The following is a 22,283-nucleotide window of genomic DNA, read 5'->3' as shown; positions in this document are numbered from 1 at the left end:
GTACGATTGGCAGTTTGAGTTTTCCGTTCGAGACTCATAGACAGTCTTCTGGTGGAAGGCGGTGTACCACCACTGAGAGTCAGTCACCAGGAACTCTTGGTGGCTGGTGTGGCAGCGATCTGTCAGATGCTTAACCATCTATGGTACTCGTGTGTTTTGCAACCAACAATTCAAGACTGTTTACAAGTTGCCTACAGTTATAAAGACCAGCTGAGGTATGATTGAAGGCCCTGTGGAAGGACAACAGGCTCCCCCCTCTTGTCTGCGTGCATAGAGCTCCCTCGCAGCAACTCCAATGGCTTGGATGGATCAGTCTATGATCCTAAGGAAAATAAGAACACGCTATTTTCAGACACCTGTTCTATATGGTCTTAAAATACTACCCCAATTTGAAATCTATCTGCATATATGGATCAAAACAGTGGAGTTGATTATGCCTTTGCACATGCAGAGACACAAAAGAATTCTCTTCTGAGTGCATGCAATGCAGATTTTGTAGCCATATCTCTAGCTTACCAGTTCATCATGACTGTGAACAAATAATTTCCTGTTTTATACCAACTCTGTGAGCTGTTTACAAGGAATATGTTAGTGGTACTTCAGAAACTGGCATCCAAGACCTATTATTGCCCTCCACAGCTCTGAAACCACTGTAACATTCATTTGGTCACTGAGCCACGTGAACACACTGGGGAACGAGCTCACTGACAGAGTGGCTAAAGAAGTAAATACAGTAAACAAACTTTAGCTTGGAATACTGTGAGCAGACCAATGATTGCAACTGAGGCATCAAATTTTGAAAACCTGGGGCATGGAACGGCACGCAGTCACAACCCTCAACAATTTGGGAGCAATAGAAGACATTTCATAATTCTCTTCATGCCTCTTGGAAAGAGATGATGTATGTTTAAGCACACCATAATTACCAACAAGTTCAATTTATGTCAAGAGGACTGTGCGTGCACATATATGTGTACCAGAGGGAAGGAGATGCTGGAGGGTGAGGGGATGCAGGTTCATTCTTGTTTATTAGCTGGAGGATTAAATCATTCTCCAATTCCAAAAATTTTGTCTTCAAACCTTTGTGAAGTGCACAGCAGAGGGAACTTACCTTTGTAGCACTTATTAGGCCTCTCCACATTCCATTTGCATGTATAAAGAATCATTGCTGTGATTTGTCTGATCTTGTCTTCCCGGTCCCTACAGGGGTGTAATGCAAATCATACTCCTAGATTTATATTGTAATAATAGTTCTTGAAATTTTGTAGGTAGAATTCCACAGGATAGTTGAGGTAAATTTTAAAGTATCTGCCAGATCAGGTTTTTCAGTATGACCCACTCCCAAGTGCCAAACGTATTTGAATGCAGTATTCTAGGATGGCTCATGTATTTTCTAAACAATCTCCTTTGTAAATTGATGGCATTTTTCGAGAATTCTACCAACATGCTGCCACCTGCTTTATGTCTTCTTAGCATATTTGAGCATTCCATTTCAAATTCCAACTAATTCTTACACATAGGTATTGATATGAATTGACTGATTCAAATTGTCTTATTGATATAGTCATATTTTTCATTTTCTGAAATTTCAAATTTTACGTTTATGAATATTTAAAGCAAGTTGCAATTTTTGCAATGCTTTGAACTCTTATCAAGAGCTCATTGAATATTTGTGTAGTTTTTTTCAGACAATATCTTTTTGTAGATAAAATCACAGAGTTTGATACATTACGTGATTGTGCCTTTGTTGTAAATGTTGTGGTATTGTGTCAAATGCATTCTGGAGGTTAAGAAATATTGCATGTAACTAACTTCTTAGTTGCATGACTTTCAGGGGGTCGACAGAAGCGTCCGATCCCACGCGTCTGCTTTGACCCGTGACGTAAGGGTGTTGTCGTGTGTGACGTCATGACAGCGCGGAGTTTGGTTTGAGTGTGGCTGTCTCCAGTTCTGTTTTATCTTATTTTATTTACTTTTCTGATCTGTTCATTCTATCTCGTGAGATTTTTTTTTTTTTTTAATTTAAAAACACTTATTACTTATTTTAATTACCTGTTTCCTCGAATTTCTGTTTTAGTTTATTATATTTATCTTTCTGATCTGTTCGTTCTATCCTGTGAGATTTTTTTTAAAAAAGACAAAAAACACTAATCAGCTACTGAAGCATCTTTATCTTCTATGGGTTGCAGGGGTTACGACCCCTGGGGAGGTGGGTGGGTATTCATGCATGGCTGTCGTCACTTACACGTTGTAGCTACGCAAGGCGTCTAAATTTGTTTATATTTAGTTTGCCCCCCACCCAAAACACCCCATTTCCCGTGCTTGTCCCGTTAGTGTCATTAGGCTTCTTGTGGAAAGTGTGTGTGTTTGTTTTTGTTTCCGCCATATTTGTGACGTCATGGGTCAAAGCAGACGGGTGGGATCGGACGCTTCCGTATTTCCCTTTCAAGATATCGCGTAAGAAAAGTGCGAGCTGGGTTCTAGGTGAGTGATTTTTAATCCATGCTGCTTGGCATGCTGGAGGTCCTTCTCTTCAAGACAGTTCATTATGTTTGAGCTCAGAATGTGTTCTGAGATTCTCCAACTGATGAATTTCATGTATTGGACAGTAGTTCTGTGGATAACCTCTGATAAGCTTCTTGTAGATAGGTATGATGTTTACTTTCTTCCAACTACTGGACACAGTATATTGTCTGGAGATTTTACTGTATATTATGGTTCAAAGAAGGGCTGATTTTGGTGCAAATTCTGTATAAAATCTGATAGGTATTCCATCAGGCCCTAGAGATTTATTCAATTTTAACAATTTCGGCTGTTTCTCAATACCACTCACAACAGTATCGATATCACTTATTTGTACATTGTTGTGTGAAATAGACTAGGGCTGTACTACTAGACTTTCCTTTGTAAGGCAGCATCTGAAAATTTAGCTCATCACTTTTGCTTTGCTAACTATAAGTTCCTGTGTCAGCCGTGAGTGTCTGGACACTAACTTTAGCACCAATGACAGCCTTTACATATGACAAGAATTTCTTTCGATTTTGTGCAACATCTTTTGATAATATTCTACTAGGGTCAATCCATTTGAAGTGGTCCAGTGATGGTTGCTTGACCATTTTTAAATATATATTTTTTTTAATATGAGATTGCCCTATATTGGAGAAGTTCAAAACAAAAATAAAAAAATGGAATGTAACAATACCAGAGAAGGAAAGTTGCTACTCACCATATAGCAGAGATGCTGAGTCACGATAGGCACAACAAAAAAAATTCACACAATTATAGCTTTTGGCCATTAAGGCCACACACACACACACACACACACACACACACACACACACACACACAAATCGCAACTTGAGACTGCAGACATGTGTGCAAGTAGTTTTTTAAAATAATTTATCTTGGACCTTTACTGGATGGTGCCCATTTTTATTTGTAGGCGTGCAACGATTTTTCAGTCTGGAGACATTAGCGAAAATTTGAATCTCTCTGCACTGGGTTAAGTTACAACATTGCAATTGACATGATTGTTTTTAGAAAAGTGTCCTCTACAACATTGTGTATTACACAAAATACCCTGAATTCAAAAATCCGCTTTTTAGGCTCAAAAATAACAAACAAAGAGTGGTTTATGGCAGTCTGTTTTTCCCTCTAGTTAGATATCATACACTACTAGCCTCATATAGAGCAAGAACACTTACAAATGTTTCCTTAATTTTTTATGAATTTTTGAAATTTGAAAATTTTCATTTTTTGTAAAGTTTGGGCTTAGTTATCTCAGGTGGGACTGAATATAAAAATATTATTTTTGCACAGTTTGTCAACCTATATAATAGCAACGTATTGTAAAAATTTCGAGATTGATATCTGACTGTGAACAAAGATATGAATTTTTGAAAATGAGGAAATAATTCACATTACTCTACAACTGGTCTGCGGTTGTTGCCTATTTGATTTAGTGTTTCACTGAAATAAAATTTAATTGTGACATTATCACCCAATATTCATTTAGTTTATTTATTTTTAATAATGCAGTATTGAACAATAGGAGATTTCGCTTTTGTTCTGTGGTAATAAACATGCCCATTTACACTTAGGTTTATTGTCAATAAAGAAGTACATTATTGCTGGGCGCGGCATTGTTGTAGTCAGTCTGTTCTGAACCCTCTGTTAGAGTCGATGTACATACTTCGAGAGTGCAGAACGTGTTATGTGCTTTGTTCTGTATGTAATTTGTAATTAATTTTGAGAGATTAACTGGAATGCAATAACATGGATGAACAGTGCTCTGTTGGACAGATAGCAAGTGAAATGTCCCACAAAACAGTTTACAGTTCAGTTTCAAAAAACTTGAAAAATGTCAGTGACTTTGATGAAGTTAGACAAACTTTGTTTAAATTTAGAGTAAGTTCTTCTGTAACATCAGTGTATGAGTATCATGAGAAGAAATATATTTTGAAATACAACCACATTTTTGGAAGAAAGTGCTGTGATCCACTTAAAGTTCATAAAAAGCCTATTACTGAAGTTTTGAGAGAAATAAAACTTGAACATTTGTCCTTGTTATGTGAGAGTGAAACAGTTTCCCAAGTGAAGTGTAACGTGATTCCTGGAAATTCCCTGTGCCCAAATTCTTACTCAAAAATATTTGTTGTGAATCCAGAATCAGAATTGTACCTTTGTTAATGTCATTTCTATTTCTAATGAGGAAGCTGTTAGCATATTGGATTTTGCTTGTTCTAAGTTAGACCTATCTCCTGATTCGAAAATAATAAAATTAATTAGCAGAAAAACAATAGCAGCTATTGAAAATAAGGTACAACAAATTTCAGACAATTATAAAAGACTTGGAATCATGCTTTGATAATACAGATACCAACATTATTTCTAAAGAAGAAGGAAACCTACCACCAGCATCATCTGACACTGAATATTTGAGCTTAATAGAGATATTAAAAATTGAATGTTCAGTGACATCTAAAGAGGAAAAAGTTAAAATTTTAAGTTTGCTCCCTGACTCATGGTCAAGAGAGAAAATTGTTCATAAATTAAACGTTTCTCATTGTTTGGTTAAACTAATCCGAAAATTAGTGAAAGAGTGAGGCATTCTTCCAGTTTTAGGAAAGAAGAAAGGACTAGGTATAAGTGAAGAAACAAACAGCTCCAACAGTTTTGTTGAAGATGATGATAACAGTTGAATGTGCTCAGGTTGCAAAGTTGTTAGTTTCATTTCATTAAACATATGGTCCTTGCTTATCTAAATTTCTTTCAATCCTCTAAATTCTGAAAATTAATTATTGTTAAAATTTGTTGAACATAAATAATTTTTTACATTATGCTTCTCGCACATGCAAGCCAAGTATGCTCACCCTCCTTCTACAAACATAACAGTTCGAGCTTTAAGGTATGATGCATGAATAGGCACAGCACTTGTTTTTAAGTGATCGCAATTGGTGTTTGATGATAACTTAACATGTTATTAGTTGCCAAAGCTAACTGGTTACCTGGTGAAGGTGGCAGCACTGACGTGTTTATGTCCAAGAAGTGGGAAGGGTAGAGGAGGCAGTAACAGCATAGACTTCAGTACACTTAAAAACGGAGACCTGCCACACGCAACATGCTTGTACCTGCTCCTCAATGAGGAACCCATTTAGAACAAGAATGGTAATACATTGTATAGCATATCTCATGTTACTTCATTGGAAGTGTCTATAAAATTATTCTTACTGGTAATTTGTTGTAGATGATGATGATGATGATGATTATTATTATTATTATTATTATTATTATTATTATTACTGTAGAGTCTTGATAGTTCGAGTCTCGATAGTTCGGGTTTTCAATAATCCAAGCTTCTTAAAAAAAGTTGCAACGATCTACTTTCTTTTTTTTAGTGACATGGTAAATAATGAAAACATCATTACAAAAGATAGATAGGTAGAGTACAGCTCAGTGACAAAGCAGACAACAATGCAATCAACACCGACGGTTATCTCGCTGCCCTGTTGCATGAACATCTGTTGTCAGTATGGCACAAAATACCCCGACTGCTGCCGGCTGCTACCGATCAAAACTGGGGAGTTCATACGCTGCTGTAGGAAGAAGATGTATGGAGTGCATCAACTACACGTATGTGGAGAAAAACTCTCTGGTGATGCTCAGACCGTTTCAAAATTTATCGTCGAGTTTAAAAAAAATCATAACTGACGAAAATTTGTCTAATGAACAAATATGTAACTGTGACGAAACTGGGCTAAATTTTAAAATGTTACCAGCGAGGACACTTGCTTCTTGTGAAGAAAAAAGTGCTCCTGGGCACAAAAAAAAGCAAAGAGCAGCTGACAGTTATGGCAGCTTCAAATGCAATTGGAAACCACAAACTAAAACTAGTTGTGATTGGGAAGTCTGCCAAGCCAATAGCATTCAAGAATGTATCCATCTCAGCTCTTCCGGTTGTCAATACACATCAGAATAATGCCTGGATGAATCAGCAAATATTCAAGAACGGGTTTTTTAACTCATTTGTACCTGACTGCAAGAATTTTTTTAAAAGAAAGCAGGCTGCCATGCAAAGCAATTTTGCTCATGGATAATGTGTCCTCACATCCAAGTGCAGGAGAATTGCAGTGCGACGGTATCCGCGCCTTGTTTTTCCCACCAAACGTTACCTGTCTCATTCAGCCCTTGGATCAGTGCATTCTGGAATGTCTAAAAAAAAGTATTGACGGCGAGTGCTACAGTCAATCCTGCATTCCGAAGACAACGAAAGCATTGTAGGAGCTATGAAGAAAGTGACTTTGAAGGACGCCGTGTACTGGATTAGCGAATCTTGGAGCGAAATAAAGTCATACACTATTTCTAAGTTGTGGAGGAAAATTCTACAGGAAAGTATGCCAGACACAGAAACTGAAGATTTAGCAGATGAGGACGATCAACCATTGTGTAATTTAATCAGAAGATTGCAGATTGCCGGGGTGTGAAGAGGCAGAAGAGGTGGAAGTAGGTGAGTGGTTAAATTCGGACGAACAGTTGGAAGTGACACTCTTCTATAATTGACATGGTTAAAATTCCATCGCAGTGTGAGAGTGATGAGGCAGAGGCTGCACCGATGATGAGTCACACCGATGGCTACGCTGCTCTTGAGGCCGCCATATGCTACGTGGAACAACAGCGCGAGGCGACACCAACTGACCTACTGCTCCTGAGACGGTGGCGTGACATCGCCGCGAAGAAACGTTGCAGCTTCGCCAAACAAAAGACACTTCACTATTACTTATAAATAAATAATTATTAATATTCTGCCAATGCAAATCCATGTGTAAATACTTTTATTTTAATAAAGTTCATATTTTGACCTGTATTACTTACAATATCATAATATTTCTTTTTCCCATTTAAATTCTGATAGAGTTTTCGATAGTTTGAGGTGATTCCGGTCCCATTCACCTCGAACTGTCGAGACTCTATTATTATTATTGTTATCATCTTCACTTTCTCAGACGTTAAGTCCGGTTAAAAATGGAGTGACGCGGACCTTGATCAAGCGTCACTTACTTTTAACTGTACGGTATGTGTTATATTGCATTTAGGAACTTTCGGGTAATTGAACATGTATCAATAATTACGGATTTCTGTAGCTGTATATATATGTTTGGATGTAGCTGTATTGCATTGATGTACTGGTGGATATTGTGTGGTATGACTCCTGTAGTTGATAGTATAATTGGTATGATGTCAACTTTATCCTGATGCCACATGTCTTTGACTTCCTCAGCCAGTTGGATGTATTTTTCAATTTTTTCTCCTGTTTTCTTTTGTATATTTGTTGTATTGGGTATGGATATTTCAATTAGTTGTGTTAATTTCTTCTTTTTATTGGTGAGTATGATGTCAGGTATGTTATGTGGCGTTGTTTTATCTGTTATAATGGTTCTGTTCCAGTATAATTTGTATTCATCATTCTCCAGTACATTTTGTGGTGTATACTTGTATGTAGGAATGTGTTGTTTTAAAAGTTTATGTTGTAAGGCAAGCTGTTGATGTATTATTTTTGCGACATTGTCATGTCTTCTGGGGTATTCTGTATTTGCTAGTATTGTACATCCGCTTGTGATGTGATCTACTGTTTCTATTTGTTGTTTACAAAGTCTGCATTTATCCATTGTGGTATTGGGATCTTTAATAATATGCTTGCTGTAATACCTGGTGTTTATTGTTTGATCCTGTATTGCAATCATGAATCCTTCTGTCTCACTGTATATATTGCCTTTTCTTAGTCATGTGTTGGATGCGTCTTGATCGATGTGTGGCTGTGTTAGATGATACGGGTGCTTGCCATGTAGTGTTTTCATTTTCCAATTTACTTTCTTCATGTCTGTTGATGTTATGTGATCTAAAGGGTTGTAGAAGTGGTTATGAAATTGCAGTGGTGTAGCCGATGTATTTATATGAGTGATTGCCTTGTGTATTTTGCTAGTTTCTGCTCGTTCTAGAAAGAATTTTCTTAAATTGTCTACCTGTCCATAATGTAGGTTTTTTATGTCGATAAATCCCCTTCCTCCTTCCTTTCTGCTTAATGTGAATCTTTCTGTTGCTGAATGTATGTGATGTATTCTATATTTGTGGCATTGTGATCGTGTTAGTGTATTGAGTGCTTCTAGGTCTGTGTTACTCCATTTCACTACTCCAAATGAGTAGATCAATATTGGTATGGCATAGGTATTTATAGCTTTTGTCTTGTTTCTTGCTGTCAATTCTGTTTTCAGTATTTTTGTTAGTCTTTGTCTATATTTTTCTTTTAGTTCTTCTTTGATATTTGTATTATCTATTCCTATTTTTTGTCTGTATCCTAGATATTTATAGGCATCCGTTTTTTCCATCGCTTCTATGCAGTCGCTGTGGTTATCCAATATGTAATCTTCTTGTTTAGTATGTTTTCCCTTGATTATTATTATTATTATTATTATTATTATTATTATTATTTTCTGTTTAAAACTATGACAATTTATTTAATTGTATTTTCAGTTTTCACATCTGTTTCACTCAGCAGACATCACACACTTTTTTTGTTTGAAATACAGCCTTTCTAGTCTTCTAATGACTCAAAGTTAAAAGCTAATATCACACCTGCAAAAGAAAACTGGCTGCTTCGTCTAGGGGTTAGCACTTCCTGGTTCTTAATGCAAAGGTCCTGGATTGGATTTCTGGTGACACTTCAAATTTTTCTTCTCTGGAAAGCTCTAGATGGCGATCGGCTCAGCCTTATGAGGCCAACTGAAAAGCATCTTAAGTATAAAAGTAGTGAAATTGATGCAGAAGTTGCCAAGGTAGTGTTATGCCGAAAAGCTGTGCAACACGAGACCATTATTAATTGGTAGCAAAAGCATCAACTGTTAATTTTTCTGACTAGAGAAGGAGATGCTTGATACATTGAGAGACTACTGATCTTTTTCTTTGCAAGATATCAGACAAGTTCTATAGGACTTACATGTAGGTGGTACAGTGGCAGTAGTAAGGGAGCAATTTTTTGCTAAATTTGATAATTTAAATAAAGAGGAGAAGGTTGCTGTTCCTTAATTAATGTCAGAAGTTCATCTTTCCTTGTCACCATAATTTTTTTTATTGTTTCTGACCATTTCTGCTTGATGGTCTTGTTATAGTCAAAGAAGTAAACATGAAATGAAATTGTCTATTCATAACAATGAATTGCTGCATGGCATTGCTGTTTGACGTTCTTCGCACAGTCTCAGTTTGTAACATATATTCACAGTCTAGAGCATATGAAGCCACAGTTTCTCTAAATGAACCACTCGCCACTTTAATTCTACTTCCTTTTTTTCTGCACATAAACGAGTCCTTCATTCTAACACCTTTTAAATTCTAATTCCATAGATCAAATAGGTGTTCACAGTTCCTTTGCTGACCTGCAAGTCTAGTTCTGTGTGACAAAAGCTGTGCAGTTTGTACAAAGAGAGTATTTGCTAGTGTAGTTCATAAAATCACAGAAATAGCTGTCTAATTACTTATATCACCAATTAAATATTTATTATGTGCATTTTAATTATTCTGTTTTGGGACAGATACTTTAATCCTGTTCTGCTCAGCATTTTATTTGTTTTTTATTTACATGTGAGGTTCCATAAGACCAAATTGAGGAGCAAATCTCCAAGTTCATGGAACACGTCAGTACGTGAAATTACAACATAAAAGTAATAACAGATAAAAATAAAATGTTTATAAACCCAAAAAAAGTCAATCATAAGTTTAAGTAAATGCAATCAACAATACAACAAGAAACGGCTTAATTTTTCAAGGAAACTCTGCAGTTTAGATTTGAAAGCGCATGGATTACTGCTAAGGTTTTTGAATTCGAGGGGGTTAGCTTATTGAAACTGGATGCAGTGGTATACTGCACACCTTTCTGCACAATAGTTATGGAAGACTGAACCAAATGCAGGTTTGATTTCTGCCGAGTATTGACTGAGTGAAAGCTGCTTATTCTTGGGAGTAAGCTAATATTGTTAAAAAGAAATGACAGTAAGAAATATATATATTGAGAGGCCAATGTCAAAATACCCAGACTCGTGAACAGGGGTCGACAAGAAGATCGTAAACTTACACCACTTATTGCCTGAACCGCCCGTTTCTGAACCAAAAATATCCTGTGTTCAAATAACTTACGGGATTGTAGCAATATTTTAGAGTTACCCATAATACTAGAGAGCATATCATGAGCTGCTCCTCGTATTCCATAATGGTCCAACTTCTGGAGCAATATTTTGTGTTCAACACAATCAAACGCCTTAGTTAAATCAAAAAATATGCCTAGCGTTCGAAACCTTTTGTTTAACCCATCCACTACCTCACAGAGAAAAGAGAAGATAGCATTTTCAGTTGTTAAACGACTTCTATAGCCGAAATGTACATTTGATACAAAATCATGTGATATATAATGATAAATTATCCTTACATACACAGCTTTTTCAATAACTTCAGCAAACACTTATGGCATAGAAATAAGTCTAAAATTGACATCATCATCCTTTTCTCCCTTTTTATAAAGTGGCTTTACTGCTAGATATTTTAATCATTCAGGAAACTGACTATTCTTAAAGGAAAAATTACAAATATGGCTAAATGCTGGGATAACATGTGCAGCACAGTACTTTAGTATTCTGCTAGGCACTCTATCATATCCATTAGAGTCTTAGTGACTTTTTTATTGACTCAATCTCCCCCTTGTCTGTATCACAGAGGAGTATTTCAGACATTGATCTCGGAAAGTAGTTTGCCAAGAAAGTTATACGATTCCCTGTAGAAACTAAATTTTTATTTAATTCACCAGCAATGCTCAGAAAATGATTGTTAAATACTGCACATATATCTGATTTATCAGTAACAGAAATATTTTTGCTATGAACTGACTTCATATTGTCGACCTTGTGCTGCTGACCAGGCACTTCCTTCTCAACTGACCATATGATTTTAATTTTATCCTTTGGATTGGCTATTCTGTTTGCATGCTACACACTTTAGCCTCCCTAATAACATTTTCAAGCACCTTACAATACTGTTTTGGTCTCATAAACTGACATACAGCCAGGAGAGTGGTGCGCTGACCACGTGCCCCTCCATATCCACTTCCAGTGATGCGTGTGGGCTGAGGAAGACATAGCGGTCAGACAGTACCATTGGACCTTTGTGGCCTGTTCAGACGGAGTTTAATTTTTAGCTTTACAATACTGTTTGTAATGGGCTACTGTAGTTGGTTGTGACTACTTGTAACATTTTGATATAATTCCTGCTTTGTTCTACATGATATCCTTATCCCACTGGTCAGCATTGTGTCCCTCCTTCCATAATTTCAACACCATTGACTTGCGAAACTATTGCTTGTCAATATTTGCTTGCACTGTGTGTAGCCTTCTGTCTAAGCTTTATCACTCCTTTCCTCATTCACATTGTCAGCAACATTAATGATGATAAAAGCGAGTTGTGATTTCCCATTATAATGACCCTGTCGGTATTCTTCCAGGCCTGCCATATTATGTTGCAGTCTCGCCTTACTTCTCCAAGAAACTTACCGTACAGCTAATGTCATTAAATAATTCCTCCAGGGATGCTATGATAACTGTTTCAAGTGAGAACATTGATTGTTAAGGGTCACCATAATGTATTCAAACACTTAGTAAAAATTAACACTTTTGATAACATTCAGCATTTTTCCACATGCCACAATTCGCTACTGATCCCTTCTACATTGAAACTTAAGCAACAACTGATTGTAGCATGGACACGCTATAAAAGCATTGACAGCCACCAAGCAGTGCTGACAAATGCACTATCCAAGCTCGGCTCACTCTGTCCTGGCCGAGAGCCCAACTGCAACTAACTCGCACCGTAACAATAACTGGTCTCCAGCGAATTGTCAACAAGCAAAGAGTAGCACATACTGGTAGCCACGTGTGCAATACACTCAGTGGAGAATTTTATATATTATTAAACAGACACTACATTAAATTGGAATGTGACTGTACCTAGTTAGATGGTCAGATTGTTTCGAAGTTTGGCAGCATAACCAGTTTGCCTTTCTGAGTAATACTGTCAAAATGGTTACTGGGTATATATTCCTTTTTAGCTTGCATTCTTGTGTCTTCTTTGTGTTTAATTCTGGTGATGACTCATGAGAGTTGAAACCACTTAACTGCAATAGATATATATATATATATATATATATATATATATATATATATATATATATATATAATGAAGATATGTACATAATGATTATGATCAGTAGATTTGTGAGTAAAATGTGTGTTTCAAATAATCAAGACTGACTTTGGTGCTGTCAATTTTCATTGGGCTGGAGGAATGGGTGTAATATCATAAGTCCTCCCTGGTCCCTGCCTCACTTGCACATTCCCTTAGACACACTACTGTATTCTGCCAGTGTTAATAGTGGTCTGTATGTAAGAGTGTTCGTGTTAGGGCTATCCACCATGTAAAAAGACAGTATCCCTCTGTTGACAGAGGACAGTAATGCAGTGGTAACCTATATGCAGACAGCACCATGCCAATTTTTGGTACAGACTTGGTGTGTTTACCAGCAATAACCAGTGTAAAACTCACCTGAAGGTGGCTGAATTGTTGGCAGCCCAAAATATTGCGCAGGATGGCAGTATCATTGGTTTGCAGTCACAAAAGCTCATGTAATACTCATTATGCTGAGATAACTTCTCATGTAATTTTTATTGTGACATTCAGTTCTGGTTTAGATGTTGGTATATTTAAAGTTTGTAACTGTAAACAGAAGCTCAAAGTTTTGCAAGTTCTTTAGAGTTTTTTTGTAGGAACTGTGCTATTGTGGTGGTTGTGAGACAGAATGTATGTTATAAACCTGTAGTAATGGAAGGAATGATTCTTTGTAATGTGTAATCACAAATGAAACTTTAATATTAACTTGTGTATTCAAAATGGAAAAGTTAAATGATTACATGACAGAAGAACATTGAAACAGAAGCATGGCCCTTTGAAACAGAGAAGTTGACCCACGTTTGTATATTTTCGAACACTTCCTTCATTGGGAGACTGGTACTGAGAACTAGCAAACTTGTAAATATAATTTACGTGTGTTGTTGGGGTGATCTAATATATAATATTAGACAGAATGACCTCTTGTTGTGAAATAGTTCATTTCATGACCAGTTTCAACAGTAACTAGCTGTCAGCATCCTTGGATTCTCAGAATCGCTCAGAAATATAACCGTACATCAGTCTCGTCGACATCCGCAGGTCTTCATTATTGATGTACCAGTTTTTTTTCTCCTGCACTCCTTACTGGTGCTATGGATATTTTACTTGGCATGTTTTATGTGTTTGACAAACCAGTGTGAAACTGTATTATTTGAATTTGAGCATGTTCTCAATACATTGATAAGACTGATGTGTAGTTGCAGTTCTGGGAGATACAAGAATCTGAAGACAACAGCTAGTTACTGTTAAAACTGGTCATGAAATAAACGGTTTCACAGCAAGTGATCTTGGCTTCAAATAACATATATATAAATATAAAACCAATGTTATGGTTATAATAGAGGGAAACATTCCACGTAGGAAAAATATATCTAAAAACAAAGATGATGTGACTTACCAAATGAAAGTGCTGGCAGGTCGACAGACACACAAACAAACACAAACATACAAATAAAATTCAAGCTTTCGCAACAAACTGTTGCCTCATCAGGAAAGAAGGAAGGAGAGGGAAAGACGAAAGGATGTGGGTTTTAAGGGAGAGGGTAAGGAGTCATTCCAATCCCGGGAGCGGAAAGACTTACCTTAGGGGGAAAAAAGGACGGGTATACACTCGCGCACACACACACATATCCATCCACACACATACAGGTGTGTGTGTGCGAGTGTATACCCGTCCTTTTTTCCCCCTAAGGTAAGTCTTTCCGCTCCCGGGATTGGAATGACTCCTTACCCTCTCCCTTAAAACCCACATCCTTTTGTCTTTCCCTCTCCTTCCTTCTTTCCTGATGAGGCAGCAGTTTGTTGCGAAAGCTTGAATTTTGTGTGTGTGTTTGTGTTTGTTTGTGTGTCTGTCGACCTGCCAGCACTTTCATTTGGTAAGTCACATCATCTTTGTTTTTAGATATATAAAACCAATGTGTTTCACATAGTCTTTCACGATAAAAGATTAATTGTGTTCCGACCTTACTTGAAACTACTACTTCTTTTTTCAAAGACTTCCATATCTGGCACTTATTTGATATTATTTTTATTTGTGTTTATGCAGTCTGTCCCAGTTTGTGGGTGGGTGCCCTTCTTAAGTCTTGCCGTGTATACATATTTATGGCATTTCTTTTTAAGTACTTTAACCTATTTCACGAGAATAGCTTTGATAATACAGCAGTAACAGCTGTAATTCTCTAAAATGTAATACTGGATTATTCAATTAGTAATTGCTAGTATCCCAAATTGAATCCCTATTTACTTTGTGGTTGTCATATTTTTAACAGGGAATGAGCAACACATAGGTATCAAAGGAATTCCAAGAGAAATTGAATATGAAAATAGCATCATGCCCTTGAAAGAATCAGTGAGAGTGAAGGTAAGAAATAGTGTGCACTTTAAATCACATGTTCCCAATTTTTTTCCTTTCTTTTTTTTTATCCATAGACATTTTAAAATGTATACATTCACATATTTATTTATACAGTTTTTCATTACATGTAGTTAAGCATTGTGAGTTATAAGTTATTTACAATCATTTTTACTAAGGATTTCACATATAGTATAAAAACAGTGTTCCTGCAAATACAATTTAAGATTTTTTCCTAAAGCAGTACATATTATCTGTTTCTTTTATTTTCTGCTGCAGTTTATTATACAGATTTACATCTTCAAACAAGTTTAAGTCTTATGTTTATTTTTCATGTCTATGTGAAGACAGTGACTTGTTCTTGTACTATTGTTATGAAAACTGCTATTTGTACCATACCTTTCTGTATTTTTCTTGATATACACTATGGTTTGGAATATAAATTCATAAGGAACAGTTAGAATTTATAACATTTTGCAAAGTTCTCTGCAGTGGGCCGACTTACTGCTTTTCGTTGTAATTCTTACTGCTCTCTTTTGCATTTTAAATACTTTTTGTAAATTCTGAGCACTGTTTCCCCAGAAAATTATACCATAACTGAACACTGAATGAACATAACTAAATTATACATTTCTCAGACATTCACCACTGCATGCGGATGCAAGGACTCTTTAAGTGCATAACATGTCAGGGATATCTTTTTTGAGACTTTCATAGCATGTTTATTCCATTTCATTTGGCTCTCAATGTGCAACCCTAAGAATTCTGTTGTAGGCACTTCATCTATGGAGATGTTATCTAGTTTTAAATTTAAGGGACTCTGTTTCCTATTCACTCTAAATCATAGTGTATGTGTTTTCTTCAGGTTGTTGGTTACTTTGTTTTCCTGTGACCATTTGTAGACATCCCTCAGCACTTCAATAGAACTTTCCAGCATTTGTGCTGGTGTCTTACTGCTGATTAATATGTTGCTGTCATCAGCAAACAATATCTTCTCTCCATGGCTGATATGTCGTGGAAATCATTTATATATATACCAGAAACAATACTGGGTCCCATACACTTCATCGAGGACCCCAATATTGATATATTGTGGATCTGATATATTTTTTTCAATGTACTTTGATTCACTCGAGACGTGTGTGATCTCTACTGACTGTACTGTTTTCTAGATATGAATGAAACCATTTGTTAACCACTCCCCTTACTCCTAGTGCCTCTAACTTAGGCAACAGTTTCTGGTGGTTAACTGTATCAGATGCCTTAGACAGGTCTAGGAAGAGATCAGTTACATAGCTGTTCTCATGTAGTGCTTCTAAAACTGTTTTTGTGATTCGTGCTATTGCAGATTCTGTGCCTCTGCCAGGCCTGAAACCATACTGGTCATTGCAGAGGAGTTTGATTTCGCTTAGACAGCTAATAACCCTGTTCTTCATTATTGTCGATATCACTTTGGAAAAGGATGACAATAGGGCTATTGGCCTGTAGTTCACAATGTTTCCTATATCACCCTTCTTGTGAACTGGTAAAATTTTTGTATGTTTCAGACAGTCAGGGAAGCAACCAGTTTCGAAGGTTTGATTTATAATTTCTTTTAGTGGAGCTTGGGTACCCCTATCTCTCCCCCCCTCCCCCCCCTCCTCCCCTCCCTCCCGGCTCATGCATTGGGCTTTGTATTCAGTAGTTAGAAGCAATACCATTGAGTTAGCTATACGTTTCTGTGCTGGTTGATTAACACTTTTTGGAAAAATTTTCTGTAACTTTAAAGGTGGCAGGGGTATACAGGGAGCGAAAGGCTATTTACAATTTGTACAGAAACCAGATGGCAGTTATAAGAGTTGAGGGACATGAAAGGGAAGCAGTGGTTGGGAAGGGAGTAAGACAGGGTTGTAGCCTCTCCCCGATGTTGTTCAATCTGTACATTGAGCAAGCAGTAAAGGAAACAAAAGAAAAATTCGGAGTAGGTATTAAATTCATGGAGAAGAAATAAAAACATTGAGGTTTGCCGATGACATTGTAATTCTGTCAGAGACAGCAAAGGACTTGGAAGAGCAGTTGAATGGAATGGACAGTGTCTTGAAAAGAGGATATAAGATGAACATCAACAAAAGCAAAACAAGGATAATGGAATGTAGTCTAATTAAGTCGGGTGATGCTGAGGGAATTAGATTAGGAAATGAGACACTTAAAGTAGTAAAGGAGTTTTGCTATTTGGGGAGCAAAATAACTGATGATGGTCGAAGTAGAGAGGATATTAAATGTAGACTGGCAATGGCAAGGAAAGCGTTTCTGAAGAAGAGAAATTTGTTAACATCGAGTATAGATTTAAGTGTCAGGAAGTCATTTCTGAAAGTATTTGTATGGAGTGTAGCCATGTATGGAAGTGAAACATCGACGATAACCAGTTTGGACAAGAAGAGAATAGAAACTTTCGAAATGTGGTGCTACAGAAGAATGCTGAAGATTAGATGGGTAGATCACGTAACTAATGAGGAAGTATTGAATAGGATTGGGGAGAAGAGAAGTTTGTGGCACAACTTGACCAGACGAAGGGATCGGTTGGTAGGACATGTTCTAAGGCATCAAGGGATCACCAATTTAGTATTGGAGGGCAGCGTGGAGGGTAAAAATCGTAGAGGGAGACCAAGAGATGAATACACTAAGCAGATTCAGAAGGATGTAGGTTGCAGTAGGTACTGGGAGATGAAAAAGCTTGCACAGGATAGAGTAGCATGGAGAGCTGCATCAAACCAGTCTCAGGACTGAAGACCACAACAACAACAACAACAACAACAACTTTGTTGCAATGCTACTAAAGTAGGTATTCACATAATTTAATTCTTTTGGGTTACTCGCTAAATTTTCTGTGTCTTTGATTTGTGTGTTGTACACATCTGCTTCACGGTTCCAATTTTTTGTTTCGCTATAGCCCACGTAGCTTTACTTTGATTATTGGCTAAATTGATCAACCTATCATTGGCAGATTTTCTGATTCCTTTAGTTATCTTTTTATTTTTGGTGGGTGTTCCAATAGGAATTAATGGTTTGGGGAATGTTTCTTCAAATTTTAGTTAAAACTAACACATGAAGTTGGAGAATTTCGTATTCACTTCAGTTTCTGTATAAACTCCTTCCCAACTTCCACGTGTTAACTGTAAGGAAAATTCTTGCAAAGCTGATGGAGAGTAGACTCTTTTATATACATGCGGTTTGGATTCTTTCTCTACACAAGCTTTAACGTTTATAATCTGACATAGATGGTCTGATAGACCAGAAATAATATATGTATTCTGCTGTTTCATAACGGTACTAGCAGATCACTCGTGTGTTTAAATATCCACCCATTAAGTCATTACCATGTATGTCAGTTTTTTTTTCATATTTTGTAAATTATGCAGTTTCCTGGTCGTTATTACGAAATTTGGTTATGGAGATACTTTCACTTGCATCTGTTTCATCATGCTTTTTACTAGGAAACAATATTTGTGCAGAAAGATGGGATAGCAATTTCTCTTTATGCATTAAAAACTGGCTGGTGTATGCAGTATTCAGTGTGGATTGTATTATAAATTTAATGTTCACATAATATGTGACAGAATTTTTTCATTAATTTACCAGTATATGGAATGTAGTATGAAGTCTTGATGTTCTAGTAGTAAGGATGATGCTACTTTAACTTGCATCTGACTTCATGCTCTGAGCCCCAGTGGTTTCTGTTGCAGCCCACCATTTTATTGATTTTGTTTGGAAGTACCAGTGCGTTTAGCATGAAACCAGCTATGCTACAAAAGCCCTGAATGTTATTTTATATATTTTACTTAAAAAGAAAAGATTTTTAAAGATAATTCTTTTTTAACATTACACTTTGGCAGCTTTGAGAATGGTTGCCTAAACCTTCTCTCTTCTACAAAACACCAAATAATGCTTAAAAATGTATGTAAACACACATTAAATGAGAGAAAAATTATTGAAATTTTAAAGTAAGTGTATAATACATTAAATACACGTAATTACATTCAAAATATGTCAGTAGTTATTAGTTTACAGAATTTAATTACCTTTACAATCTGTTTTTGAATAATTTGCTTAAACTGATGACTGTAGTCTGAAATATAATTTTCTCGGCCCCTGCACAGTCGGCATGGGCTCACAATGAACACATTATGCACAGAACTCACAATTCCCCTTCAGCGTCACATGAAAACTAGCCTTCACATAAGACACCGCACATCATGTACTGCTCCAGATATGAAATACTGCAGGACATGCTTTCACCAGCTTCATTGCTGGATTCTTCCACATTTAATTCATAACTGACTTTTTCATCTCCTTTTTTCTTTTTTTGATCTCTGAAGGCCCTAGTGTAGTTGCTACCTCTACCCAGCTGTATTCTCTCTTGTGCTCACAAGTATGATACCCTAGTTGCTTTCAACTTTCCCATTTCCGTTGTAGAACTGCACGCCTTTTGTCTCGATTTTGAGACCCTAATGCTAAACATACTGATTTTAGAAGCAGTGGTAGTTTATATTCTCCAGGGACCTGTTTTTTATTGGGGACTGTTGACCATGGAACACACTGAGCTGTTGAAGACATTGATGGTCGGTTTTGGTCAAATTCTAAATCGATAACGTGTGGTTTGTCCATATCTTCTCTGCTCTCTGGGTGCACTAGATGATTTATAACACAGTCATAAAAGGTGAATTGTGCTCTTCATCAACCTCTTTAATACGTTCAGCATATGAGAAATAGTTTTCCTTTTGAAGGGGGTATAAATCCATTGCTTCACATCAGTTACTTGTTATTTGAGCAGTTTGGCATCTAATGTGAGCTTTGCTAAACAGTGCCATTACATGTAAAACACTGAGAACATGGATCTTGTACCTCAATCATTGTGTGATTTACTCATTGTAGTAGACTGTGAGAAGACACTTGACAGTGTTATCAAAGGGCTGAAACTAGTGTGAGCAGTGAGGTGCAGCAGAAAAATTGACGGTTTCAGTAAGTAGATCAAGTCAGTATTTTTGTGTGTAGCTATAGTGACCATCAAAACAACAATTGGAAGCCTACACTTGTGAATCGTTACTACTGGAAAAGTAATTTTAAATTATTACAGTGTGTAGATCTTCACCAAAAAATTGTCTGTAATTTTTATAAATTTGAATTGTTACTGTCACCTAGCCAACAACAGAAAGGAAATAATAGTCCATGGAGAGTTTAATGTTAATTTTCTGGAAGATGCAGATAGGAAAAAGATACGGAAGTGTTATTAAACACTTACAACCAGAATTGTGTTGTTCCTTTTCTAGCCAGAATTGCAGAGGAAAACAGTACAGTAACTGACAACTCGCTTGTAGGTGAACACTGTGTGAGTAATATAAAAGTTTGCCCAGTTGTGAATGGCCTTCATAACGATGTTGCACAACTAGCCGTACTTGATAAATTACCGATTACTATGTAGTCATGTCATGGATAACAGAGTAGTTAACAGGCAAAAGAAATGTTAGGCAGTTTTACAGGAAGCTGACTGGATGTCGGAATACGGGGTGGTCCATTGATCATGACCAGGGCAAATATCTCACGAAATAAGCGCCAAAGAAAAAATACAAAGAACAAAACTTGTCTAGCTTGAAGGGGGAAACCAGATAAGAGCTGTGGTTGGCCCGCTAGATGGCGCTGTCATAGGTCAAACGGATATCAACTGCATATTTTAAAATAGGAACCCCCATTTTTTGTTACATATTCATGTAGTACATAAAGAAATATGAATGTTGTAGTTGGATCACTTTTTTTCGCTTTATGATGGAGGGCTCTGTAATAGCCACAAACATATGGCTCACAATTTTAGATGAACAGTTGGTAACAGGTAGGTTTTTTTTAAATTAAAATACAGAATGCAGGTATGTTTGAACATTTTATTTCGGTTGTTCCAATGTGATACGTACCTTTGTGAACTTATCATTTCTAAGAATGCATGCTGTTACGGCGTGATTACTTGTAAATACCACATTAATGCAATAAATGCTCAAAAGGATGTCCGTCAACCTCAATGCATTTGGTAATACGTGTAACAACATTACTCTTAACAGCGGGTAGTTCGCCTTCTGTAATGTTCGCACATGCATTGACAATGCGCTGACGCATGTTAGGCATTGTCGGTGGATCACAATAGCAAATATCCTTCAACTTTCCCCACAGAAAGAAATCCAGGGGCATCAGATCTGCTGAACATGTGGGCCATGTTTCGACGACCAATCCACGTGCCATGAAATATGCTATTCAATACCGCTTCAACCACGCGCGAGCTATGTGCCGGACATCCTTCATGTTGGAAGTACATCGCCATTCTGTCATGCAGTGAAACCTCTTGTAGTAATGAAATGATAATTAAATGGACACCCTAGCTGGAAACAGGCGTTGATGTACTTCATTGGGGACATGTTGAAAATGTGTGCCCCGACCGGGACTCTTGTAGTAACATTGGTAGAACATTACGCAGGAAATCGGCATACATTGTACCATTTAGATTGCCATCGATAAAATGGGGGCCAATTATCCTTCCTCCCATAATGCCGCACCATACATTAACCTGCCAAGGTCGATGATGTTCCACTTGTTGCAGCCATCGTGGATTTTCTGTTGCCCAATAGTGCGTATTATGCCGGTTTACGTTACTGCTGTTGGTGAGTGACACTTTGTTGCTAAATAGAACGCTTGCAAAAAATCTGTCGTCGCCCCGTAATTTCTCTTGTGCCCAGTGGCAGAACTGTACACGATGTTCAAAGTCGTCGCCATGCAATTCCTGATGCATAGAAATATGTTACAGGCGCAATCGATGTTGATGTAGCATTCTCGACACCGACGTTTTTGAGATTCCCGATTCTCGCGCAATTTGTCTGCTACTGATGTGCGGATTAGCTGTGACAGCAGCTAAAACACCTGCTTGGGCATCATCATTTGTTGCAGGTCATGGTTGACGTTTCACACGTGGCTGAACGCTTCCTGTTTCCTTAAATAACATAACTATCCGGCGAACAGTCCAGACACTTGGATGATGTCATTCAGGATACCAAGCAGCATACATAGCACACGCCCGTTGGGCAATTTGATCACAATAGCCATACATCAACAGGATATCGACCTTTTCCACAGTTTTAAACAGTCCATTTTAAAATGG

General features: G+C 37.1%; 1 protein-coding gene across 2 annotated transcripts in view; it reads left to right on the top strand.

The window, feature by feature from the left end:
• LOC124776926 (transport and Golgi organization protein 11) overlaps positions 1 to 22,283 on the top strand; it is a 48,282-nt gene that overhangs the window by 5,450 nt on the left and 20,549 nt on the right. For both annotated transcript variants that reach the window (XM_047252145.1, XM_047252144.1), the window contains exon 3: positions 15,027 to 15,118. In XM_047252145.1, the coding sequence (XP_047108101.1) occupies positions 15,027 to 15,118 (92 nt within the window). The remainder of the gene's footprint in view (positions 1 to 15,026; positions 15,119 to 22,283) is intronic.

Source organism: Schistocerca piceifrons, chromosome 2 (assembly GCF_021461385.2).
Source record: "Schistocerca piceifrons isolate TAMUIC-IGC-003096 chromosome 2, iqSchPice1.1, whole genome shotgun sequence".
Classification (NCBI taxonomy): Eukaryota; Metazoa; Arthropoda; class Insecta; order Orthoptera; family Acrididae; genus Schistocerca; species Schistocerca piceifrons.
Note: the sequence above shows the minus strand (reverse complement) of the source record. Positions and strands in the feature narration are given on the sequence as shown.